This window comes from Populus trichocarpa, chromosome 8 (assembly GCF_000002775.5).
Source record: "Populus trichocarpa isolate Nisqually-1 chromosome 8, P.trichocarpa_v4.1, whole genome shotgun sequence".
NCBI classification, from domain to species: domain Eukaryota; kingdom Viridiplantae; phylum Streptophyta; class Magnoliopsida; order Malpighiales; family Salicaceae; genus Populus; species Populus trichocarpa.
Genome location: NC_037292.2, coordinates 10,371,009 through 10,398,339, shown reverse-complemented (window position 1 = coordinate 10,398,339; position 27,331 = coordinate 10,371,009). Strand labels below are relative to the sequence as shown.

The following is a 27,331-nucleotide window of genomic DNA, read 5'->3' as shown; positions in this document are numbered from 1 at the left end:
ATATATATATAAAAAAAAATTCTTAATCCAAGCTTTTAATTATTAAATTACCTATTAGATGGTTCAATTTCTATTTATTTGTTATTATTAGTTGTTGATAATTATAAATGTAATTATGCTGCAGTTGTTTAGCTATCACTGCTTTAACAATGCCCGTTTCTAGCTTAAAAAGAATTTCACTATTTATCTAATAATAATAAAAAATCAACCTTGAAAGCAATTTCAGTGAAAGTTTGGAAACATTTTGAAATTTTAAAAAAACTTATTCAATTTTTTTTAATATTTTTAAGTTATTTTAATGTGCTAATATTAAAAATAAATTTTAATAAATAATAAAATATTTTTTTTATATTTTCAAACTATAAATATTTTGTAAAACAACTTTGGTGGTATCTTAATTTTCTATACAAGTCTCATAATTTCAAAGTGACTTTTAACTCTTCAATGTTTTTCTTTTTAATATCATAAAACAATTATAACTAGTGCTACTAAGAATATATTTGTTTTCATGTTTAAAAAGCACTTTAGAAGTTTTTAAATTTTTTTTAAGCTTTAAATTAAATTTTTTATTTTTAAAATTTTATTTTGACACAACGTATCAAAATAATCTAAAAATATTAAAAAAATTTATTTTAAAAAAATCATTTATTTTAAAATATTTTTATAAATACCCTATAAAAATAACACGGTTATATGATAAAAATAAAAATAATAATAACAATGATAAAAGAGGATCATATTCACAGAGGACCCTAAACAAAGATAAAAGAAAGAATGGAGCGGTGATAGTTGTTAATTAATGGAAAGCCCAAAGGTCAAAGACCCTAAATCCACAATAAAAGAAAGAGACCCGAAGGCCCAGTAACATTAGATGAGGGAAACAAAATTGGCAGCCTAGGTGCATCATGGTGAAACTTTCAATACTCAATATTCGCGCTCTTTACACCTGTCACTTCCGTCCTGTAAGAGATCAGTAGATAGCACTGGAGGAGGGAGATGAGAGGGAGAGGGAGAGAGCAGCCTCGAATCTGGCATAGCAATCAGCAAAACAGAGTCATCGCTCATTCCTTGTTAATTCTGCAAAAGCATGGAAATATGGTTCAACTTCTGAATTTCAGTCCAGATTGCAAAACTGGTAAAAATCATCATCTCTTTTATTTTACTGTTTCAGTCCTCTATACAATACCACTCTAGTCTAGTCGCTCGGATGCAGATATTTATTTTCTGTGTAGTGATTTTCTGTCAGATCCTTGACATATATTTACCTATTCAATCAAGTGTTTACTCCATTTAAGTTATGATTTTTCTGCAAATTAATTCAATTTGCTTTTTAAATTTTGATTTTTTTTAAAAAGTCATATATAAATATTTTTATTTAAAAATAAATTTTGAGTTAAATTAAAATTTTGTTTCATTCTAACTTGTGATGTCTATTTTTTTTTTTTAAAAAAAAAACATTTTAAATAATTTTTGTCAAGCATACTTCTAACTTAACTAATTTTTGTTATGGATTTATTTATAAAAAATAACTTTTAAATTGTGATTCAAAGTCAAAAGTTTATTCGTATAAATCACTTCAAATGGACTCTCAATTATTATTGGTAAAAGGATCCTCTCAACTTGAGGTATCTTTTTTCTTGTTTTTTGATAATTAAATGTGTTATTTTGCAAAAGATTGAAAGCTGTTGAGTTTTTGGATCATTTCTAAATTTCATTGAAATTTCTTGATAAGGCCTTTTTTCTATGCAATCAAAACCATGAAAAGAAATAATATATAAAAAAGTACGAAAGAACCAACTAAATTTTTAAACAATTCAGAGTTTAGATACTGACTTGCCAATGATTCTCTCAAGCTTTTTGATAAAAAAAAATAAAATTTAAGCACACAATGTTTTATATATATATATAAAACATTTCGTTAATTTCGACTACAGGTGATTGTTTAAAAACACCACGCATATTGTGAAGACTTGTTATTTGAGAATTTTAAGACAAATGGGAAGAAAAAATAATGGAAGGAAGGAAACATAGACAAATGGGCCTAATTTATATATATATATATATATATATAGTTTGAGATACTCAGTTAAAAAAATAAAAAATAAAGGTGAGAGGCCAAGTTTAGTTTGATCCAAAGTTAAGTGTAATTTTTTGGTCATTTACCTTTTTTACCAAAGGAATGGTTTTTGCTGGCATTTTACCTAAACTCTGGATTTTAATACTCAATGTTTATATAGGAAAAGGTACAACACACAATTCTTGTTATTTGTAGATGCTTGCAGATACACTTAGCTTTGATACAAATCATCAATCAAAGAAAAATTTGAACGCAAAAAAATTTAGATGACCACCTTTTACTTGACTACCACAACATTTTTTAAACCATCTATTGATTGCCTAAAAGAATAATGCCGTGTTGCTAGTTTGATCCAATAGATTAGATTGAGATACTGTTAGGAATGCCCCTGCCTGTGAGTCCACCCTCTCTGGAGTAATCTGTGGTGTTAGGAAAGAGTAAAGTGTAAGGAACTTCTACAGGCCCCACTCTGTTTTTCCATCTCTTGTCATTGTTCATATCCATAATTTTGTTTTCAATTTCTACCAGCTTCCTTCGAAACCTCTCAAATGCCGCCAGTGGTTCACTATCCAAAGTCCATTCAGTAGTATCTCTCTGTCCAAGGTAAACCTCATCAGTTGAATGTCTTGATAAAATCTCAATCAGTGATACACCTAGGAGGGTTTGTAGCTGGGCTGTGATTGTTTTCAGGTAGGCTACATCTGGATTTTTCTCAAGCTCAGCATACTCAGGGGTCCCTGGTTCAGGCATGAATCGACGGCTTAAGGATGGACGGTTAGGGAGGTAGCCAGCGTAAGGGTATTGCCCAAAATTGACAGCTGCATGGAGGGCTGAAGCTATCCATATGATAATGGTGCATGTTTGTGTGACATCAACTAGCGTCTGCATCTCAGGCCACCACGGTTCATCTTTCTTGTCACCATGGCCTACATTACAGATCTCTGTCCACCATGACTGGAGTTCACTATCTCCTTGGATCAAATCATCTGTGGGGTAGTAGAAAGCACAATATTCCTTAACCCACGTTTCAATTGCTGACCAGATTTCTAGCCCATCAACAGCATAGGGATAATCTTCTATCAGAAGTCTGAGGCCATGTGGCTGGCTTGAATCTGGAACCGCCACTCCTCTGGATGATTTTGAAAGTTGGATCAATTTTATTTTTGCTTTAGATAAAAAGTGAAGATAAGAGTGTATTTTTAGGTTCCGAGCTTTACCTCTTGAGGAGATCTGTGGGGAGTGCCTGCTCAGTGAAAACCCAGTTCTTGTAAACAAAAGAGGACATTTCCATGGCATATTTGGCTGGGAAAACAGTTATCTCCAGTATTCCACCAGCATTGATGAGGATCTGCCTAGCCAAGGCATTTATATTCATTGTATCACGAAAATGAGGATGTAAAAGCTTATAGATTGGGTGAAGGACACTCAATTGTCTGTTTGTGGCTATCACAAATGGCTCTATTACAGCATGAGTGTTCAGCCTGTAAATATGAGCAGAATCGTTCAGGTGTACATTCTATAGTAGAACAAAGTTTTACTTTATGCCATCATGAAATCCCTTTTGATTTGAAATCATACCAGTGGCTAACAAGCTGATGATATCCAGAATCATTTACAGCAGCATAAGCTTTGGCCAGTTGCCATACCGAGCCTTCAACACCCTGTTCTGCTGGAGTGAAAACTTTGCTGACAGCACCATGACGGTCCCCTTGTGGATGTGGTAGACTCAACTCAATTGACAATGGCTTCAATGTCCCATCATCTTGAAGAAACAGGATTGTTCTAGAGGCATAAGTCTTTGTGCTTGTTGAGTTTATTCGCCTCAGGTATGGCATCAATGCATCATGATGATCCAATATATACAGCCTGTTGCGTTTGATTGCCTATTTCAGAAAAATTGAAATATTCATTTTGTAGGGAAACAACTTCAGTGTTTCTTGATTCTAGTATTGAATATATATATATTATAGGTAAGGACATGAAAGAAACGAATCATCATTAGTACTTGTACTACGGTTAGGCCATCCATGTTCTCTTCAATTAACTCTTTTCCTATTGAGCTGTTCTGATTTCCATATACTTTAGGGTCTAGCTTGCTGGCTGGGGGGAAATCCTGCGGATATATTTTAGTAATTTATTAAGCTTTAAGGGTCATAGAAACATAAATCATCAGGTAATCTAATGCAGGTTGTGTTTTACTTGGAGGCGACTGATGATAACTGGGTTGACCCCAGCAAGCATTTCCCGTGCAAACTCTTCATCTGTCCTCCAAGCAGACTTGTCCGCTGAAACCATACCGTGAAAACTTTATATTTCAAAGTAATGTAGACATGAAATGAAATTTTAGTTATTACAAGATAACCGGGAGGGAAAAAAAAAAGATTTATCAGTGCACCTTTGATAACATCAGGCTTTGGGAATTTGAGGAGCCGCTCTCCATCATTACGAACAAGTTCCTTGAGCATCTCCCACGGGATGTGGTCTCTTATTTTACTGATTGTTGGCCCATTTGGTAGCTTAATTCCCCCTTCATAGAGGTTGAGTACATCCTCAAAAGTGTCGAATTCATTAATGGTTTTGTCACATAAAGATGTGATCTCTGGGAGCAGTACCTGACCCAGGGATTTCAGAGCATAGGCAAGAAAATCTGAAAACTTCAAATGCCCAAACCGTTCATCTCTAGGAACATAGATGTCGAGACTTATAAGCGGCAACCTTTGCTCACAATGAGGGTCTGTTACAATGGTAAAACTGAATTGTTGATTGAATTGACAAAAACGCATGCATCTAACATTCTTAAAAAGATCATTCAGCCAGGAGATATTTTCTATGCGTTATATGTTTTACCCTGTTAGAAATTCTGAAACCCTTGGTAGAGTGGCTATTTATATAGATGCATGTCGAAAGTGATTGAGTTTAGGTTAATTTCTAACCATTTTTTGTTTTTCTTCGACCCGTTCTTCCTCTTCGGGGATATGGATGCTCTTCTGTTCCGCCAAGAATAGGGCGAGCATATCCTTCACCCTTGTCTGGACTCCCCAAATCGTTGTAGTAATCATAGTCATAGACTCTATCCCACTCCTTCAGCTCACCTTTTCCATTTCCACGGAGATTTATAAGCTCTTCTTCTCTATACAACCGCAATGGCTCAGGTGTCTGACATGGAAGATATGCCTAATGCAAAATCCTTCAAGGAGTAAGTGAATCCACCTTTTCATCCAAAGCCTATCTTAACACGTTCTAAAAAAATCTGGCACTAGAAGTAGGCCTAACACAAATCATGAAGGAACAAGAAGTAGGAATAGGATTGATAGTGAAAACAACAAAAAAAAGAAACCATTTTAATACCTTTATGAAAACAGTCATGGTCGAAAGAAAATTTGAACTCAAATAGAGAAAACGATAGTCAGGGAAAGTGCTGTTCTAGCAGGAAAAAAAACATTGACTTGTGATTTCGCCTACAAGGGAATAAGATATCGAGGTTTTCAATAGTTGAGGCGAGCATTAAATCTACGGTCCAGGATGACAACAAAACGTACTCCCTGCGTCTAGAGGCAAGCACAAACTATACGGCCCAATAAAACATAATGTAGGAGCACACATTCTCGTATTTACTATAGTTATCCAAAATCCAATTACCTTGTTTGAGAAAAACGCACGATCATACTTGTAACGATGCGTCGGATAAACCCAGGAATTGCAGATGAAATGTACCCGACCGTGCCCAGGAATATCTTCTAAAGTGACTGTCTTAAGATAGAGCTGGCTATGGTGATGGTTTTTGATGATGATAGCCCCGGGAAAACCCATGCTTTCATCCCATTCAAAAGTAATTGTGAACATAGTCTCTCCAGCTGTTAGTGGTGTGATTGTGGTAACCCATTTCTCCAAGTATGCTACTTTGCCAAGCTTCCCTCGCAAGCCATCTGCTAAACACACATAAACACCACAAAATCCCCAGTTTTAGCTTGATCAAACTCGATTTTCATTTTATTATTGCACATTTTACTGGGAATAATAAACAGGAATGGATATTTAAAGCTAACTTCAAGAATCATGAATTCTTTATCCGGTATGTAAATATTAACTCCTTCACCGTCACTTTCTCAAAATAAATTGCTCAACTAATAAACAAAACAACCCAACTGTTATCCCCGAAGACCAGAATTTGAAGCGAAACTAATAAAAAAAAATCCAATCATGTGTTTTTTCCTTTTCATTTGTCTGAATAGAGAAAAGTGAACGGTGGCCGGAGGATATTGGTGAAGTTATTTGTTGTTTGATTAAAAAAACAAAGGGTAATTTGTCTTTATTGAAGAACCTGCACTACCATATTCCCTTTCCCTCAAAACTTTCGGACACTTATGCCATTCAAGAGACTTAAGAGAGGCCGAGATAGGGAGGCAGGCTAACCTGGGTCTTGATGAACAGCACTGACAAGCTGCATAGATACACCCTTGCCCAACAACTCATGGACCCGATCAAGAAATGAAGCTTTTATATCATTGAAGTCCAAAACGTTCTTTTTCATCAACACCACTGTGCCTTTGATCTTCCTTCTTCCTTCCACCTCATTGCCTTCGGCCTTTGTCTTAGGCTGCGTATAGAACATTTCCATTACTTTCTGCATCATCTCCGAGACAGGGCAGAACCCCATTGAAAAAGCTCAACAAGAAGAGTGGCCAAGATTCTTAGAGTGAGGTGATGTTAAAACTTAAAAGGGATAGCACCTTGAGGCCAAGTTTATATAACGGGACTGGTTGGCTTCTGCCTTGTGTGGCGTGTCTGATGCAATATATAGTGATTTCTTATTTGGGTTTCTTGATTGTTTTAAGCTTGTGTTCGGTAATGTTACAAGGTGTTTTTTAATTAAATATATATATATATATATATATATATATATATATATATAATTTTTAACATAGTAAAATTATAAAAAAAAAATACTTAAAAAATATTTTCTTAATAAAAAATAATTTTAAAAAAGCCGGTTGAACAATGTAAACAAACATTTTATAAGTCTTGATCTTGAGGAAGGGACTTAAAATACAATCGATGGTGACAACTAATAGTTAGACCGAAAGGAATTTAAGGCTTTATCTCTTTGTTGATCCAGAATTAAGGAACCAGATTCCAACATTAGCTTTTTTTATTAAGAAAAATGTGTACACATTACTTAAATATGTATGAATGTAGTAACCATCTCAGTCCATGCCTGATGCATCTCCCTAGATTGTTAGATTATAATTCTAAGAGTTGATTCTTTTATGTCAGCCATACCGGATTAAGTTGTTGTCATCTATACGTTCAACCTGTTTTTGAGAATTTCTTTATTTTTTTATTTTTTTAGATTGTTTTAATATGCTAATTTTAAATATAAATTTTTTAAAATATATATATATATATTATTTTGATATATTTTCAAGTAAAAAACACTTTAAAAAACAACTTCTAACGTACTTCCAGACAGACTCTGAGCGTCTTTGTTTTTACGTTAAAAATACATTTTTAAAAACTTTCAATTTTTTTTTCTTCAATTGTTCTTTTATTTTGAATTGTTTTAATTTGCTAGTCTTAAAAATTAATTTTAAAAAATTATTATTTTGATAAAAAAAACACTTTGAAAAACAACAAATACCAAAAACTCAATACATAAAAGAATTAGCTGTGAATTTAGGATGGGCTTCTCAATTCACTCTCATGAGGTATAGCCAAATCCAGTTAAAGACACAAAATGAGGTTTCTACTTTGGGGGATACTTGACAAAAAGAAATAAGAGGTGTATTGGATGGTTGATGCATTGCCACTTTGTTTTTAAGGAAGTCTATTAAGCTTTTTTTCTTTTTTCTTTTTGAACCAGTTAAGCTTTGCATCACGTTAATGCCAAGCACTCCTTTTATTATTCATACTCTTTATGATACATTTCAAAATTTGATCCTGAGACCTTTAGGCTGGAAATTTCAAATTTAATTGATTTTTAGTGCACTTTACTAAATTTTTGTACACTGTCTTCTTTATGTATAATTTTTTATTATTATTATTAACATGGGTATCTGGGTCAGCTTGCGCACACCTCGACTAATCTCACGAGCTCTGAAGTTAACAAGCATATAAACCTCCAATGACCATCATATTAGCAACCACATGGCTCAAATCTGAAATCAGGACTTCTATATATATAATTGATAGTAAGAATAATCTAGCTGTGACCTCAATTAAATCTTGTGGTACGAGGAACAAGCGAGTCTAACTGAAGATTTCGGTTATGACTTGTGCGAGTCTAACACCTCGTAGCTGGGTTTTGATTATACTTGAAGTGTAAATCACTTCCCTTTTTGGGCACAAAGTAATCAAGGAAAAAAAAAAAAAAAAAAGACTAAAGCTTCACGTGGGATGTCATGACATCAACATTAATGGTTCTTCCAGTAAATTTACTTTTTTCTTATAAAATCAAAATTAAAAATAAAAAGACCGGCGACATAGTAAAAATAAGTTAAGAGTATTCAAATTCATTAAAAAATTAAGATGGAGTTTTAGATGAAATAAAAAGCTTAATCATATTCTATTGTATTTAAGATTAAAAAAATAATACAGATTAAATATCAAATTAAATAATTATTAGATGTACCTGCATAAAAAAATTAAATTTATAGATATAATTAGATTTTTAATAAATTAATTTTATTCAATCATGAGATAAATTGAAAGTTTAATTAGGCGCAGAGAAACTCCTTCTCTCTTTGAGATTGACTGGTTAATGCTACAGAGATTAGAAAAGAAAAGTATCAAATTTCACATTGAAGAGGAAGCTATTCTAGCATTACGATCATCTATTCTAGCATTAAGATCATAAGCACGTTGCACATTTTGTCCATGCCTGATTCTATACTTTCCTTGTCTGCAATGAAAGATATCCAACAAAGATCAGAAAAGCATAAAAGCCTCAGCGTCCGAAGTGCACATAAGTCAGCTACCGAAAGACAGAAAGTCACCTCATCCTTTTCTCGAAACGAATAAGCTCTTTTCATTCCTCTCCTAGCAAAGCAAAAACGGATGACAGTAAAGCAAAGATTTGTTATGATTTAGCTATTTACTTGAAGATGAAAGATTCAAAACCGAAAGAAATTGAGGAATTTAATTAAGCGATCCAGTAATAAAACCGGGTATCTCGGAGATGTTTGAAAAATGAAAACCAATGTCATCGTCGAAGAACATAACAAGAACCATGTTTAGATCTTCTTCTAATAGTTCTCACTCTTACTTTAGGAATTGTTCAATGTGGTTTTAAAGTCTTTTTGAAACCTGACTTTGACCTGAACATTAACTATCCATAATATATACAACCTACCGATTTAGATTGATTTGAACAAGTATTGATCAAGTTCGTGTAAGATTATCATCCTGGTAAAAGAATGCTTGCTTTGCAGGTGAGATGTAGACCCTGTTGCATCTTCACTACTCAGAAATAATTAGCGTGCCTGAATCTAGGCTCTCCAATTACTCTATCCATCGTTCCAAGCAAATAATACCCAATGATAAAGAATATGGAAGAAAAATAAGCTTGTTGAAAACTAACCTCTTCTAATATGGACTCTTTCCAAGGTTGTTGTAGGTTGAAATGTGTGAAATATTGTGCTTGAGCAACTAGAACATTTACAAAACAAGATCTCATGTAGAGTCGAGGCCCCATGCCTACGTCAGTTTAGGTAAAACATAAAGAGTTTGATAAGGTGTGTGTGCTTGAGCTTGAACAAGAGAAAAAAAGATGATTTTACTTTGGTATTTAAGACTATTTATATAAAAACTAAATCTATATAGGTGTGTTCACACGAAGTAAAATGATCTATATACTTACTGTGTGTGTGTGTGGGTTTTCAAGCATGGATCAACTGATTAGTTTTTTAACTAATCCAGATGTTGAGAGTTGATGTTATGTCCTGTAAAAGCAATGGACCAACAACCAATTATAATGGAAGAAACAGCAGTGGTGGCTAGTGGTAAGAACTTGGGACCAAGAGGTTTGCTTTCTCTGTGGTCTCAGGTTCGAGCCATGTGGTTGCTCATATGATGGCCACTGGAGATTTACATGGTCGTTAACTTCAGGGCCCGTGGAATTAGTCGAGGTGCGTGCAAGCTGACCCAAACACTTATGTTAAACTAAAAAAAAAAAAAACAGACAATGCTAGCAAGATGCAAGTTTGAGTGACAGGCAGGCGAGGGCCGAGGAGCAAGTTGTTTAACTAGCAAATAGTAAGCTCTGAAAAAGAGTTTTCTACCAGTCTTGAAAATTTCTTCCTCCTAACAAATGGCGTGAGTTGGTATTTATGGTAGAAGGAGGATCCTATTAATTGCTAGGATCATATGTCATGTTATCATTGATTAAATAGACTAATTTAAATTAAAAAAAAACTTTTATTTTGGTTTATATTGCTTCAATAATGAAATAGAAATTGTGGTTTAAAATGTTTTTTATTTAAAAGTATATCAAAATAATATTTATTTATTTTTAAAAAATTATTTTTAATATAAACACATCAAAACAATCTAAATATATATATATAAATTAATTTTAAATAAAAAAATATCAAAGTTTTAAAAAAATAGATTTCAAACTGCCTACCCAAACGGTGTAATAGCAGTTGGTAGCATACCCTACTCCGAGCTATAAAGTCAATCTTCTTGATGTATCCCAAAGTCAAGGAATGGAGACTAGCGCTGCCACGATATCCATGTCCATTCTTGGTAACTAAAACTCCATGCTGGGTGAGTTCCATTATTGACCCATTTAGTGTGTAATTTAATTAAAAAATAAATAAATAAATTTTTTTTTGTATTTTTAAATTATTTTAATGTATTAATTTTAAAAATAAATTTTAAAAAATAAACGTAACTCATCCTTTACCTGCTCTATGCCAACAGTCCTTTACCTGCTCTCTGAACATCTGCCAAAACAGATGGGCCTAGCCCATCCTTTTGTCTTGTTGCAGTCCAAGTGTGGCCCAAAACCCCGATCCAGTGGCTCCGAGTATTGTTAAATGCTCATCCAACAAGCCTAGCCTCTCTGCTCATCATCTGGGCTGGGCTTAGGATCATTCCTCTAGCCTATAGGTATAGGAGGTTTTGGATATGCTACGACTCTTTCATATCTGAGCTAGGCCTGGATGTGGACTCGCTTGCCCCGTTACCCAAGCCAATATTTTTACGCCCTTTTATTTATTTAATATATGTAATTATTACAAACCGTGCAAAGCAATTTATGTATTTAACTTTTATTTTATACCTAAAGTTAATTCTTTTTATTAAGTGTGTATTTCATCATGTGGTGCAGTGTATTTTTGCAAGATAATTTTTTTAAAAAAATATATTAAAATCATGTTTTTCATATTTTTTAATTTTTAAAGATTATAAAAAACATGTAACTAAATCAATTTAATATAAAAAAACACTTTTAAAAATAAATTAAACCGCATCAATTACCTAACATAGCCTAAATATGTAACTTAGAGGAGCATGAACGGGAAAAAATAGCGCAGTTGGAAGAGTTATTAGGAATGGGCCGTGGATGGGTTTTTATCATGTGCATATAAATCGACGGCAGCAAATGCATCTTACAACTTCCATGGAATCATCAGTTTGCACAGGAACTTTGCTTCCAGGCTCAAGCCCACAAGCCAGCACGATACAGCTAGAACATAATATTACCATATATACGATTTAATTATTAATGACGTTCAACAGCAATTCGCCAAAACCACTATGATATGATTCACCGCTACTATTCTAGACACGCCTCACCAAACCCAGCATGATGTGATGGTGCGGATAGCCCATGCTCCCTGGACAACTTCTGAGCCCTACTACTTTTTAACTTTTGAACACATTTAGTTTGTTTTTTTAGTTGAATTACATAAGTAGATATTTTCTTTTAAGTAGTTGAAGGGTGTATTTGTTTTTAGGTTTTTAAAATATTTTTGAAAAAAATTAAAAAATACTTTTTTATTTTAAATTAATATTTTTATATTATTTTAATGTGTTAAAACAACCTGATAGGACTCCAGATGAAACATAACCTGATTTTTATATTAAAATAAAATTCTCAAAAACTTAAAAGGTACAATTTTATATATTGTATATTCAATAAAAAAATATATGCAATGTGCATCTTAAATGAAAGATTGTATTACAGTCTTTTACTTAATTAAAAAATAATTAACAACACATGTTCTGCTAAAGAGAGCGACAAAAGGTGCAAGAGCACCAGGGGATGTTAGTTGAGCAGCAAGATTGATCAGTTAGTATTACAATCTGGAACTAGTTAAATGGATCATGCAAGCACGTGCTTGTGTTCATGATTGTATCGTGCTATTACAAGCATGTGTCAACCGAAAATATTGTCTCGAGTATCTGTAATATGCTCGGTTTGATTGGGCATATTCTGGTCTCTCGACGATTCATTTCGATATTGAAAGCTCGATCGTTCGTACATGTTTCGTAACATGATGAACGGTTTGCCTAAAATTAAATGGTTTTTATAATTTAAAGTATTTTTTGTTTGAAAATATATTTAAATAATATATTATTTTATTTTTTAAAAATTATTTTTAATATTAAAATTTTAAAAAAAATTAAAATTATAAAAATATATTTTCAACCGTATTATCATTAACTCGCGTAAACTGCCGCATGGTACATGATATGAAATTGCTCCTCTGAACTCCTTATTTATTTATTTATATTGCTCACTGAGAAATGAGAACGACTTTTGAGCCTTTTCTGTCCTGTCCTCTTCGATAAACGATGAATACATACGCGTATTAAATGCTTGGAGGTTCTGGGGAAGCAAAAATATATTTTTCTCTCTCTCGAGTTTTTGTTTGTTTGTGCCAGTTTTGTTGATGCCACGTAGACAATGCTTGTGGACCCGATCAAACAGCCTCCAGTTAGAGCCTGTTTCCCTAAAATTCAGAAGTACTTTAATCGCTAAAGACATTAAATGGAAGTGGTGTTTGTTGCCTCCCACGATTCACGGCACGTGCGCCACATAATAATTGGCGATAGGTTACCATTAGCCATCTTTCCAAGCGAATCTTCGATGCATTAGATATTTTAGATCACGAATATCATGAAATATTAAGGTTGTATGGGAAAAATTAAAAGATAATATTTAAGGTTAGAGTGTTGAGAGTATAGAAAATATTAAAGGGTGGAGTTTTAAAAATCGTTGGTAGGAACTGAAAAATTTATAGAGGATGATTTTAAATTAAATATAATTACAAAATAATCAATAGTATATATTTATAGTCTAAAATAGACTTGGAAGAAAAAAATAGTAAAATAAGTTCAAAACGAGAGAGAATGGCGCATGAACTAAGAGTTTTTTTTTTTTTTAACGGGGATGTCTGTGCTAACTTGCATGCATTTCGACTAATCTCACAAGTTAACAATCATATAAACCTCAAGCTTGGTGCATGAACTAAGAGTTTTAATCGTATAGGTCATGCGTCATGCGATTAAAACTTGTTTTGCAATATATTTTTGACCAAAAACACCTATAAAAACATCATATAAAATATAAACCATGAAAAATTCATTCATGACCTTAAAAAACCCAAAAAACCAAACTCAACCTGGAACCGAAAATCAACCGGAGCTCATGTTTGTTTTTTCACGAACTTTTAAGGCACAAGAACACCTAACATGAACACCCGCATCAAATGAAACAATTTAACACAAAAACCCTCATTTAGATGGCTTAAATCGGTGCAAACAACAAATTTCTTTATCTACTGTTGGAATTTGACGACCTCTCTCCCTCTCCTCTCTCAACCAAGGATAAAAAAATAACAAAAATAAATCTATGTACTAAAATGGAATTTGAACAATTTTGAGGGACCGCAATTATATAATTCACGTAATTGTTTAAGTTGGAGGATCAGGATGAATGTTTTTAAAACTTATGATACATCATCTATGTTTACCATGTTTTTCATTACGGTTTTTCCTTTTTTTAATCCCATTATTTTATAAGAATTTAAAATTAAATACTCCTTGAATAGGATTTTATGTTCAAAAATAAAGTCTGAATTCCAGACTAAAAAAAATAAAATTTTATACCGTGAATAATATATATTAAAAATCTCACGCGTTTTAATATTCAAGTAACAATGAATGGGACCAGAAAGAGGCATGCCAGTTAAACAGCAAGAACACGTCAATGCTATATTATTGTACTGAGACTTCGAATTCAATGCTTTTCGTTACCGGTGGGATTACGCAAACCAGTCAATGTCTCGTTGATTAGACTGGCCCAGGTGAGCATTAACAGCGAAGCCTCCGAGCTTGAGAACAGCTATTTCCATTTTCATGCTTGAGACTTTTATCTTCGAGCAGTTACACAAGTAGCGTTTAGGAACAAGGTGTTCATGTTTTTTCAAAATTTTATTTCAATTTTTTTTTTATAATTTTAAATTGTTTTAATATTTAATATCAAAAATAATTTTTAAAAAATAAAAAATATATTTATTATTTTAATATATTTTCAAATAAAAAATATTTTAAACAACTATCATTTATATATTTCCAAGCATGTCATCCACAGTTATCACAAACATTTTCTTTTTTCCTCCTGGAACATGGCGAGGACCACTGTGAACTAGAAAGGGCATAAATATATTTGGTGATGTTGTCGTGTGTGTGTATATATATAATTGATTTTTTTATATATTTTAAACATGTCATCCACAGTTATGATTTCGAATACCAAAACCATGAAAAATAACAATAAAATCATTAAAAAATAATTTAATATTTTTTTATATAAAATATAAAAAAAAAACACGTTATAAAACATTAATTATTTTTCATACAATAATATTTTAAAAATCACTATAAATAGCATTCCAACCATATAAGATCAAGTGATGCCTCTGTGAATTAAAAGGGTGTCCGGTATGAAGAGGCCCAAACTCTTCCCACCAAATCATCTTAAATGTCGAAGATATTTGTGTTTGTATTACTAGTAAAAATCAATACTAGAGAATTTAATATTTTTTTTTTGTCTAGGAAGACATGTGATAACTATAATTTTTAAAAATATTTTTTTTTTAGAAATATTTTAAAATAAGTTTTTAATTTTTTAATAATTTTTTTAACATTAATATATCAAAACGATCTAAAAATATATAAAATATTATTTTTAAAAAAATTATTTTTTAAACCACATTTGCACTTAATATCCCTTTAAATATTGAGGGTGTATTTGAGATTGTAACAGTGATCGCGGTTTAATGTGTTTTTTTGCTTAAAAACATATCAAAAAAATATTTTTTATTTTTAAAAAATTATTTTCGATTTCAACATATCAAAATGATCTAAAAATATAAAAAAATAATTTTTAATTAAAAAAATCAAAATTTAAAAAAACATGCACTCCATTTCCAAAGAGATCTTGAAAATATTGTTTTATTCTAAAATGAGGGCAACCTAACGTTCTTATTGACGGGAAAAGTTGGTTTTTTTACCTAATTACCCTCCCTTTTTTTTTTTTCCAATGAACCAACATACTATTATTTTTACCAATAATAATACAATTATCACGGGCTTATAACTTATTTGAGAAACTAACATGCATTTTAATGTCTTTATTGTATTATAAAAGTTATTATCATAACATATATATTGTAATTTATTGACAGGTTTATCATTTCAAATTGGTAGTTATAATTTTTCTATAAAGCTAGAAAAATAATTGGAACTCGTGGACTTTTTAAGTCATAGAAGTATAGTAGTAAACTCTGCCTGGGTTCCTCATGATTCACGACATAATAAAATTAACGAGACTTTTCACTTTATGGTGGTGTTATTGTCGCTCCATTATTTATCATGTAGACTAAAATAGCCTCATTGAATATATTTCTTCTATTCTACCAAAACCTTAATAGCAATTAATGTTAAAACAAATCTTCTATATATTCTTAAAAGAGAGAGTGCACACAGAGTATACCTGAATATTCATGGCTTTCTTTTCCAGACATACAAGTCGCATATTTTTTTTCTACACATTAATTTAATACTGAATTGATAGATAATGCGTATTTTGTGAATAAATTATTCAATGAATAATGATGCTAAATTTCTTGAGTATAAAATCATAAATTATTACAAGTATCCTAGATAAAAAAACGTATTTTGTGAATAAATTATTCAATATAAATTATTACCATTATCCTAGATAGAAAAATTCACTACAAGATTTAACAGTTTTACCGACGGAATTTTTCCGTCGGTGTAAGACACATATTACGTCGGTAATTAATTTACCGACGGAATCATCGACGAAAACGCTCCGTCGGTGAATCTTTTGTAGGTAAATTTTTTTCCGTTGGTAATAAAAAAATAAATTTATCCGCTCCATTTCGTCGGTATATCCCTCGGTAATAATATTTTTTTATTACCGACGGATTTACTGACGGAATTACCGATGGAATTTCCGTCGGTAAATCCGTCGGTAATTATTTAAAAACATTTTAAAAAATTCATTTTATAAAATTATAAAATAATTAAATTAGCATAAATTAACATTGTATAATATATACTCAAAAATGCTTGGAAAAAAGAATAAGAAAATCAACTCAAACAAATTTGCAACAAAAAAATAAATTCAACTAAAAAAATTCATATGAAAAAAATAAAGTTGCAATTGCTAAAAATTTAAAAATCCTATAAATAAATCAACTAAAAATTGATCTCATATGAAAAAAAAATCTCACAACAACATTTATACAATTATTAAGAACAAAAACAATTAAAAATAAAATAAAAAACAAATATAGTGAAAAAATCATGAAAAAAGAAGAAAAAAGAAAAATCTTACCTTAATGTAGTTGCAAGTGAAGCTAAGGAGAAAGAAAAAATTTCGTTAAGCATATTAATTAAAAAAAAAAACTAAAAGGATAAAAGAAGAAAGAAGAAGAAGAAGAAGACATACCCAAGCATGGAGGAAAAGAGAAGGAGATGAGGAGAGAAAAGAAGAGAAAGAAATATATATTGATGTTTTTTACATATAGTGAAGAAGAAGAAGAAGAAGAAGAAGAAGAAGTAGAAGAACAAGAAGAAGAATAATAATAAGGAGAATAAATGAGTTTGTCTCTTGTGAAATAAGAGGATTCAGACTTTTTATTGGGGCGCGTTACCGATGGATTTACCGACGGATAATTGAATATTAATATTTTTTAATTATTCCGTCGGTAATTCCATCGGTAATATTTAATTTAAGTTTTAAATTTTGTAAAATTTTTTCAAAAACCGCCAACAATTACCGACGGTTTTTCAATCCGTCGGTGATTCTGTCTGTAATATTTAAATGAAAATTTTAAATTAATTGAATTTTTTCAGAAAACCGCCAAATAACACTCTCTGAAAAATACCGACGGAAAATTCCATCGGTGATTCCCTTTGTAATTGACATGATGAACAGTGTTCATAGTTTACCGACGGAATCACCGAGGGATGTTACCGACGGAATATTCCGTTGGTAATTCCGTTGGTAAAAATGACACGTCATCTTTTGTTTTTGCTTTGTTTTAAATTTTTTTCCCACGGTAATTCCGTCGGTATATACCGAGGGAATATTTCTGTCGGTAAAATCCCTCGGAAATTTACCAACGAAAATATTCCGTCGATATTTCCGTTTGTATTTATCAATTTTCTGGTAGTGATTATTACCAGTATAAAATCATAAATTTTTTCTACAAACTAATGTAAAGTTTCTTGCATCAAAATCAAATTCATTTATTTAATTTAATTGTATAAAAGTCACTCCCGTCCAAGATAGAAAACTTATAAAATCTTTTCTTCTTATAGCATAATTGTTTTTCCAAGGATTACAGTTAAAAAAGAGACATTTCATTTAAAGGCAATCACTATTTTAAAATTTATAATTTCAATCTTTATTCTTTATCTTGAATATAAAAAGACTATGAGAAATTTTAATATGTTTAAATTGTGATAAGTAATATCTTATTAGCTATTTAATAATATTTATTTTATATAAATAAACAGATATAAGTAAAGAAAAAAATATTAAATTAAAATATTCTTACTTTTTTTTTATGCGCAATGAATTTTATTCTCCTTTTCACTTATGTTTTTTCCGACAGTAAAAAAGCTTTTTTTTTGTTTTCAATTATTATTTCCATAAAAAAAGATATGGGGTAATAAAGTAATTTCGATAAGTCCACCAACCATGGAGAAATTTCAATCTTCCTTTTAATTTATCGTCCATCAAAAGTCAAGAGAGAGAGCTAATATGGTCGCGCTGCGACGGCGTATTCTCCTATCCGAGAGAGCGAAGGCGCGATAAATGCTGCACTGCCACTGACTAGGAGAAGAGATCTTCACGCAGAGCAAACTCCTTTCTCTCTATTTCTTTTCTCTATTTCTTTCTCTATATATTTTTAAGATCTACAATTAATCCAACTAATTACTATTATTATTATTATCGGTATACAACTGCAACAGAAATAAATTATTGTTGTAATTTTGTGATAACCATCACCACAACAATTGAAACGCCTACATTAATGCGATGGACTATTTATCTATTTAATTACTATTAAGGAAAAGAAGAAGAGAAGTTTTTTTTTTAGTTTTTTTTTTCTCGCGATTTTGATTGGAGCATGTTTTGATGGTAATGGGGTCTGGCAAAAGAGCAAGAGCCTCTTCTTCTCAAAACATGAACATGTCAATCTCAGGCAAGCTACTTCCTCACCCTCTTCCTGCTCTTAGTTTCACGATTTCGACTTCAAGTTTTTATTTTTTTAAAAAAATTCAATTAGAAATGAACTTTTATGAATTTTGGGTCGATTTGTTTTTTTTTTTTTTGTGTGTAGAATATCTATGCAAGCAGATTCATAATCCATTAAAAGAAGATTTTTCAGCTTTTGAATGTTTTAGGACCTTGGTTTTCTGGGTCGAATAAGATAGAAATGATTATTAAGATTTAGCTGGAGTCAATGCTTTTGAGGTCAGCGTGTAGTTAATTTAATTTAGCCCAGCTTCAGCATACTAAAGATAAAATGATTTTAAGGTCATACTGACAGTAGAAAAATCGGGAGCTTGTCTTGCTATTAAGTCTCGAAGGAAATGAATTTTGTACCTGCGAAACTTCTATGGAGTGAGTGAGTTACTGTATTTTGCAGGTATTCGTGAAAGACATCAGCAGGAACTAGAGAATTTGACCCTGACCGCACAACCCTTCAAAACATTGAAGTTTTTTGCTCTGGCTATGGTTCAATATTGTAAGAGATCGGTATTCTACCTCCTGGCTAAAGGAGGTTGGCTAATGCTATTAAGTACAGTGGTGGCAGCTGTTGGAGTTGTGCTTGTGACCATTGACAGTCCTCATGAAAAGGTATTACAGCATATAGATTATTTTAGGTACTTATAGTTTAGTTAAATTTATGTTCTTACGGATGAAACATTACGTGTTTCTGTCACGGCACGTAAAAGGATATGTTTTTGGATTGCTACGGCCATGTTGCTACAGTGTTTCTTATGGTTAAACCTTGAATATGTTGAGATTTAGATATGGCGCTTCTTCCTCTTAGTGTGAGCATTCATTTTGTTCTGTTATTCGTGGCTCTATTGTTTACAAATTAACGGTGTGGATTATTGATTGCTTGTTGTGGCATGTTTCTGCAGCATGTTGAAGAACTTTCTCATTATCTGCGATTTGGATTGTGGTGGATTGCCCTTGGCGTTGCATCATCGATCGGTCTTGGTGAGCAAAATTTACTCAGATGAATATGAAAAAACCCTAAAGCTGGGTACAGTGAAGAGTGTCTGCAACTATTCGAGTGCTTCAAATTTAGAGGCAACTTTTGGTGCATGTGATATCAATAATGTTTTTGCCACATAAATTAACTTAGTATGAGATTTTTTAAACCTGGCATCTTATTTTTGTACAACGAGATTCTTAAATCACGAAGCACAACATTGTAGTTGGACAAGGGACCTTTTGTCATCATCATCCTTTTTATACTTGGCCAATAAACTCTAGTTGCGTGGTTTCAGCTGTGCCCTGTGCTTGTAAAGTGGCTCAATTTAGTTCTCACATGATTTTTTGGTATAGTTGCGGTTTCGTCCATCTAAGATCTTTGGAGATAGGAAGGAACACAGCTGGTTAAAATCACTATCTCTAATATATGGTTTTTTGCTGTTGCTGATTCTACATTTTTATGAAGAATTGAGATCTGCTATCCACCGAGCTTGATCTGTCTTTTCTTTTTTTAAATTTATTTCAGGATCTGGTTTGCATACTTTTGTTATGTATTTGGGTCCTCACATTGCCTTGTTCACGATTAAGGCAATGCAATGTGGCCGAGTTGATTTAAAAAGTGCTCCTTATGATACAATACAACTGAAAAGAGGTCCTTCGTGGCTTGACAGAGATTGCCATGAGTATGGGGACCCAGTGTTTCCATTATCACATGGATTGCGGGTTCCCCTTAGCAGCATATTGCCCCAGGTACAGGTAGAGGCTATTTTGTGGGGTGTTGGGACTGCACTTGGGGAGCTTCCTCCTTATTTTATCTCAAGAGCAGGTATGTGCCAAGTGTCTGCAGCAGTAATATGAATATCTGGTTAAAAGTTTGCCAGTAATGAAATGTTTGTCTAGTGATCTTGTGACAATCCATATGCACTGAGGTTGCTGTCGTACTATAAGACTGAGTGGCTGGATTAATATGATAGTTTTGGGCATCTAACAGAATAACATGATTTACGTCACAGATTACATGGAAGACTTTTTTTTTTAAAAGAACTTTTGAGATTTTGTCAAACCTATAATCTTTAAACCCTACTAGTTACCGAATGTTGTTTTATTACTATTATCAACAACAGCAAAGCCTCTGTCCCAAACTAGTAGGAATAGGCTATATGGACTCTTAATCATAAACTAAATTCGCCTCAATATCAAAATATTTTATTATCATAGGAAAAAAGAAAACATATCACAGTTTATTCTCAAGTATGCTGATTGTGAAGTTTTAACATCCCCTTTTCCTCAAAGAGTAAAGTTGAAGTTACATAGGGATAAGGATGCCTTGAAATGCATGTCCTTGGAATGTTTGATATTCTTTTCCTTTAATGCTTGCTGCAGAAAATTTACTTTCCAAGGATTAAAAACATGATGTAATGTTAATACATCATTTAATCTTAATGCTGACCAGGATTTTGAACACTTGTATGATTCAACTGTGCTTTTGTGCCCAATGGTGTGCATACCCACATTGCATGTGTACCTGAAACCAGGGGCAGCAAGAAAAAAAATTTAGAGGGGGCCAAATTATAAATTAGGGGGGCCAAGAAAAAATTTCAATTACTTTTATTAAATATTTACAAGATTTACAAGGGAGGGGCATTTCCTTGCAGGGGCCGGGGCCCCTGCCAGCCCCCCCCTCCCTCCACCACTGCCTGAAACCATTTAAGAGTGGTCGTGGCTGATTTCATCTGATCAAGAGAAGAATTGTCTTGGTCTCCTAGTCTCCTTATCAGAAGGCATTTAGTTTTCAGCTAGTTTTCATGGTTGGATGGTATCTAATACCTATCATAGTTGTTTTCAGCCCAATTAGGTGCGTATCTGTTTTTTTTTCTTCTTTTTTCTTTATAGGAGATGACCGCTTCTTCCATCTGTGATTGTTAGTGCGTGTATGGTAACTGCAAAATGTTGGTTTAGATTTAGTATATTGACAGCTCTGCATGTTTTTTTTGCATATTGATTACATCACTTTATGCAGCACGTATGTCAGGTAGCAACTTGGATGCCATGGAAGAATTGGATGCTTCTTCGGATGGAGATAGTGGAATCGTAGCTGCTCGCCTTAAAGCAATCAAACATTGGCTTCTGAACCACTCTCAACATTTGAACTTCTTCACAATCTTAGTGCTTGCTTCGGTTAGTGCAATGCCCATCTATATTTTATACTACTAGTTATTCAGAAAATAGATGACCTTACCAAGAGGGACTCGTTTTTTCTCATACTCATGCCTCCGTTAAAATCCTTATCAACTCCTTCTAGTTTAAATATTCCAAAATGCAATTTCAGTTGTCCCTTTTAAAACATTTTAATATTTGTAGTTTGTTGTCATAGATGCAATTCCTTGATAATTTGAGATTGTTTTAGTGTTTACGTGGACAAGTACTAGGCCCGATAAAAAACAGGGCTTGGTTTCTGACGTTCTTTAAAATTTTATTTAAACTACAAATTCTTGTTTTAGAAAATATTTGCTCTACTATTTTCTTTGTATCTATGAAGGGTGCTTTATTGTGATACATCATGAAACATAAGAACAAAGTAACTTTGTTCTAGTCATCAGATACATAACATTGGTTCTAACAAGTCGTCCTTGATTATGATCTGTTCATGTCATACTTTTTCTTCATTAACTTGCAACTTGCTGATGACTTGTACTATTTTTTAGGTGCCAAATCCTCTATTTGACCTTGCTGGCATTATGTGTGGACAATTTGGGGTTCCATTTTGGAAGTTTTTTCTGGCGACACTGATTGGAAAAGCGATTGTTAAAACTCACATACAGGTTTGTGATATTACTGTTCTCTCTCTTTATATCTTTCGGACCATTTAAACACTTGTTTTAGGTGCTTTTGTGCTTGAAGCTTCAGTTTCTATTGACCATCCTAGTTCCCTTAGTTTGGTATGATAATTTTCAGCATTGATAATATTGCTACAAGTGCTTCAAATGAAGATGGGGTAATGGAAATCAAGAGTTGAAATTAATGTTGATTTGATAAAGTTGGTGTTGGATGCTGCTTTTTACTTTAAATCCTTCTGAGTTGTCTCTTGGTTGATTGCTTTTTTGGCAGACGGTGTTCATTATTTCTGTTTGCAACAATCAACTTCTTAACTGGATAGAGAATGAGTTGATCTGGGTACTCGGCCTTGTACCAGGTTTCGATTCTGCATTGCCTGACCTCACAGCAAAACTCCATGCAATGAAAGAAAAATATATGGCACCTGCACCTCCTGCATCCGCAGATATAAAGGTACCCTGATAGACCACATTAGCTAAATCAAACAGGTTCTTTTTAAATGCTTTTAAATCTCAGCGATATTGCATTGATTGAGTTTTGTTTCTCATTTACATGCCCGGTTTGTGCATTCTTCACAGGTCAAAAAATGGGATTTCTCGTTTACTGGAATCTGGAACACTGTTGTATGGCTCATGCTCTTGAACTTCTTTTTTAAGATTGTGAATGCAACTGCTCAGATGTATCTGAAAAAACAGCAGGAAAAGGAGCTAGCTGCATTGACAAATAGGGCATCAGCTTCGACGCATTCAGATTAGGAGTCTGACCAAAAGGACTAGACACATGCATTTCTATTTTTCTTCCCTTTATCTTTTTTTTTCTTTGCTACAGTTAGCTTAGGGAAGCTAAAGTGACAGCTCTTACAAGTCACCCGAAAATCTGTCTACATCAGTAAGTTGCTGGTAGAAGGTTGTATAGAAATAGGAACATGATGCCCTGTATCATGTTGGGAGAGGCATTGTTTTGGGTAGCTCCTAACCCGTCAGAAAGAACTGTTGAAATTGTTATCGGAAGCTTATTATTATTATTCTTTGGAAATGCAAGACAAATTATGTGGTGATTGATCTTCCGGCGTTGCGCTCATAAACTTGTTGGATTCCCACTATGACGCTGTAATTGACAAATTACCGGTTTTGGAGTCGGTGAATTTACATCCATATATGCTCAGAATCTTAGCCGCCTCCCTGTATACTGTCTTTTACATTTGTTTCTGATGGATTCATCTCTGAATTTGCTAGTGGATGTATACTGGCCCATTAAAAAAAAAAACTCTTTTAAAAATCTCCATTGAAATCGAGCTGGGCGGTTGTCATGAATTTGCGGATCTTGATGTCAGTAGCAGCAAACTTGAGTCGATAGCATCACACGATATAAAAAAATCTCCAAAATAATAATAATCAAAAATCATCTGAGCCTTGTCCTTTAGTTTTATTTTAAATCGCAACAATAAAAAGCTGCTACAATGGCAATCAGTGCTTTTCTGGCAGAGGCTTGATTGTTTATCCTCGAGCACACGTGCACATCAACCTTTGTTTTTTTATATTAAAATAGAACAACATGACGTGGGTGACTAACAAAAGCAATGGTTTTGTATGATCTGATAAATAATAATAGAAATCTTAAAAACAATTAAATAATAGGAAACAAGATTGCATACTTGATGACTCATCGGATTGTGTATCAGAGCTGTTGAGGAAATCGGTAAAAAACAATAATTTCCGACGATAGAGACTGTCAAGCCATCTCCGACCATCCACGCACCCCTCAAATAATACAAAACCCTCTTAAGAAATGTTTTGTCCACCTAAAAAGTAAAAACAAGTGGACATGTCACATACGTTAAAATGTATATAATTGGCTCTGAGTAGATGAGCGGTGAGGACAGCAGACCACTTCAAATAAAAGGTTGGTGAATATTTAAAAAACTTTAAAATTTATGATCATTCAGAGGAGTTGAATTCTGTGGAGGGTTATCTGGTTGCTGGTTGCTGGTTTGTGTGATTTCATCGTCACGACAGCATTCATATTTTTGTGAAAAAAACTATTTCAATCTATCTTTATATTCCAAGCTTAGTTTCTAGCATGTTTTAGAATCTATAATTGTTTCTGATCTTTATCTCAAATATATCCTTCCAACAAGTATTTCTATACAAACCAATATTTGAGTTTTTTTATAAAAATAAATTATATATTTTTTATATTTATTTTTCTAGTAAATTAGGTCAGATTTGGGTTTCTTGCATGAAAACATTTATGTCATTTTAAATGAAAATACCTAACATAAAGATACGTCAAAAACAAATCTTTATTCATAAACAAACTAAGAACAATTAAACTTATTAAAATAAATAAATAACTAAGCCTAAAAAATGAATCAGATGTAACTATATATATATCCAATCTTTTCTTCAATAAAAACAAATTGAATAGACCCTGAGAGATGTACCTCAACTGGTCAAGTTTTAGATTTGTTTCTTAGATGTTACCAGTTCGATTTTTACAAATCTTAAAGCTACTGGAGATTTAAATGGTCGTTAATTTCAGGATTTATGGTATTAGTCGAAATTCATACCAGTTAACTTATATACCTATATTAATAATTAAAAAAAAACAAATCGAGTTGGTGGAATATATATATACACAGACACTAGCGTGGGTGCTAGTTTTGATATGTGGATCGTGCCGGCATTTAATATTTGTTGACGAGGATTCTTTGCATTTAATAATCTTGTTAAAAAAAATAAAAATCACTAAGGAGTATGCGGCTTAGAATTTCTTAAGCGCTGAACTGTTTTTATATATTTTTCAGATCTGAAATCATTATTAGCCACGTTGAACGGAGCCTTACTTGTAAATAACTATTCCCCTCCTACAATTATATATATATATATAGTTGGATTTTGTTCCTCTATCTTGTAATGGAACTTTCATTATGGTGGTAATGTTTGAGAGTGCTGTAGAATGTATTTTTGAAGATTTTTTTATTTTTTTAAATTAATTTTTTGATGTTAAAAAAATAAAAAAATATGATTTAATATATTTTAAATTAAAAAAATATTTTAAAACGTAAACCTATTCATATGTTGTTAAGCCTTTAAGAAAAAGAAGAAGAAACACAGGACGAGCAATACAAGAAAGAGTGATTTTATTGGAAACTTGAGTAGCGTCAGTGCATCACTAATCTATCCATATTCCTTCCCCTTCCAGCATTAGAGACGCACTAATCACTGTCCTTTCCCTTTCTTTTAGAATTAACCACTGTTCACATTTATATTAAAAAGGATGGCCTGTTAATTATTGGCATATTAAGTGCATTTAATAATATTAATTCGAACAACATATCATTAATATGCCAAATTAATAGTTACAAAACTTTATTTATAATATATTATAACAATTTATCATTATATAATCTCATATATTTGATTTTACAGCATAACACAACAGTTAAGAGTGCGAGATGGACTCCATATTATGTTGAACCAACCTTTTCTCTCGGTTGCTTGCTTTCTTATCAAATTTGTTTTTCTTTTTTTAAAAAAATAAAAAAATAAAAAAAACAAAGAGAGAAACAAAGAAATAAAAACATGAGAATCAATGGTCCCATCGTAGGATGGTGGGGGCGGCGCGTTGAATACAGTCCTTCGTACAAGCACATAAATATCTTTTGAAAACGCGGTCTCATAAAAATAAAAAAAATATTTAAAATATTTTTAAAATATTTTAATATTAAAAATAAAATTTTAAAAATAAAAAAATATTATTTTAATATATTTTCAAAGAATACACTTTAAAAAAATATTCGGTCCCAAACGCTAACTGCCGGCCAATTATTGCTCTCGTTTACTTCAGACAAAACTTGAAAACATAACTTGACAGTGGAGAAAGGAAAGGGAATATCAGCATCTTGACTTTCGACTGCTAATCAATATTTTTGTATTTTATGTTTAAATATTTTATAGAAAGATTAAATAACTCATTGCAAACAAAAGGTGAACATTGTTGTCAAAGCAGAACGATTTTTATAAAGCAGAAAGATTTTTATAATTTAGTAGCATATTTTCTTCTTTCGAAAACAAAATCTGTCCAGTGTCTATTATGTATGTACTCGGTAGTAATTACGAAGTTTGAGAATTTCTTGATTTTTTTTTTCTCGTTTCGATATTAAAATATATCCTACATTCAAGATTAGAGATGAACCAAAAAACCAAAAATTAAAAAAAATTAAAAAAATCAGAAATGATCACCCCTATCCAAGACTCTACAACCCTTTTTTTTTGGTAAATTACAACTATGTTGCAAGTCTAATGGAATGATTTAAAAAAAAAAGAAAAAGAAATCTAGCAGAGTAATATTACAGCTGATTATGCAATACTGTTTCTAGAACAAAAATCAAGAAATTTGAAAGGCAATAAGAACATAATAGAACAGTATGGATTATAATAGAACAACAAGAAGAAAAAAAGGAGAAGGTAGAAAAGGACATAATTGGTTACTTTATTTTTTTCCATGCTTTTTTCCTCTGGCATTTCTATTATATATAAGCCAAAAAAATACCAAACATTACATGATTTATGCCTCAATGGATACATGGAAAGACAACTTAACTAACTCTACTAACCGAAAAAAGCATAATAAAACGGTGT

The 27,331-nt window shown here is 32.2% G+C and overlaps 2 protein-coding genes and 1 long non-coding RNA gene across 6 annotated transcripts; 2 read left to right on the top strand and 1 right to left on the bottom strand.

The window, feature by feature from the left end:
• Positions 1-567: 567 nt before the first annotated feature.
• Positions 568-3,649, top strand: LOC112328326 (uncharacterized). Of its 2 annotated transcripts, none has more exons than XR_002983086.2 (2): positions 568-1,135; positions 2,606-3,649. It is a non-coding gene; the product is annotated as an uncharacterized LOC112328326 (long non-coding RNA). The 2 variants fall into 2 exon arrangements; XR_008059994.1 differs by having other exon boundaries at positions 1,935-3,649.
• On the bottom strand, positions 2,210-6,841 carry LOC7480575 (probable linoleate 9S-lipoxygenase 5). Of its 2 annotated transcripts, none has more exons than XM_024606060.2 (9): positions 6,491-6,841; positions 5,717-6,006; positions 5,011-5,251; positions 4,473-4,811; positions 4,277-4,362; positions 4,083-4,190; positions 3,656-3,960; positions 3,295-3,558; positions 2,210-3,206 (listed from the first exon to the last, which is right to left on the bottom strand). In XM_024606060.2, the coding sequence occupies exons 1-9, from the start codon at positions 6,732-6,734 to the stop codon at positions 2,438-2,440; spliced, it is 2,646 nt and encodes an 881-aa protein (XP_024461828.2). In that variant the 5' UTR covers positions 6,735-6,841; the 3' UTR covers positions 2,210-2,437. The 2 variants fall into 2 exon arrangements, with proteins under 2 accessions (XP_024461828.2, XP_002311617.2); XM_002311581.4 differs by having other exon boundaries at positions 5,717-6,003.
• An 11,519-nt stretch (positions 6,842-18,360) lies between these two features.
• On the top strand, positions 18,361-23,749 carry LOC7467481 (vacuole membrane protein KMS1). 2 transcript variants are annotated; one of them, XM_024606081.2, is made up of 8 exons: positions 18,361-18,828; positions 19,276-19,487; positions 19,778-19,856; positions 20,380-20,679; positions 21,886-22,031; positions 22,559-22,675; positions 22,962-23,141; positions 23,267-23,749. In XM_024606081.2, exons 1-8 carry the CDS (start codon positions 18,762-18,764, stop codon positions 23,441-23,443), a joined length of 1,278 nt encoding a protein of 425 aa, XP_024461849.1. In that variant the 5' UTR covers positions 18,361-18,761; the 3' UTR covers positions 23,444-23,749. The 2 variants fall into 2 exon arrangements, with proteins under 2 accessions (XP_024461849.1, XP_024461848.1); XM_024606080.2 differs by having other exon boundaries at positions 18,363-18,828; positions 21,874-22,031.
• The last annotated feature ends 3,582 nt before the right edge of the window (positions 23,750-27,331 follow it).

What these genes read in the sequence shown, in the direction of transcription:
- LOC7480575 (XM_024606060.2), bottom strand. Translation starts at nt 6,734, where the DNA reads ATGGGGTTCTGCCCTGTCTCGGAGATGATGCAGAAAGTAATGGAAATG. An exon ending in TTATCATCAGTCGCCTCCAA is followed by an intron (nt 4,191 to 4,276) that starts GTAAAACACAAC and finishes ATATATCCGCAG; the next exon opens with GATTTCCCCCCAGCCAGCAA. An exon ending in ATGGCCTAACCGTAGTACAA is followed by an intron (nt 3,961 to 4,082) that starts GTACTAATGATG and finishes TTTCTGAAATAG; the next exon opens with GCAATCAAACGCAACAGGCT.
- LOC7467481 (XM_024606080.2), top strand. Translation starts at nt 18,762, where the DNA reads ATGGTAATGGGGTCTGGCAAAAGAGCAAGAGCCTCTTCTTCTCAAAAC. An exon ending in CATGAACATGTCAATCTCAG is followed by an intron (nt 18,829 to 19,275) that starts GCAAGCTACTTC and finishes TGTATTTTGCAG; the next exon opens with GTATTCGTGAAAGACATCAG. An exon ending in CAATCTTAGTGCTTGCTTCG is followed by an intron (nt 22,032 to 22,558) that starts GTTAGTGCAATG and finishes ACTATTTTTTAG; the next exon opens with GTGCCAAATCCTCTATTTGA.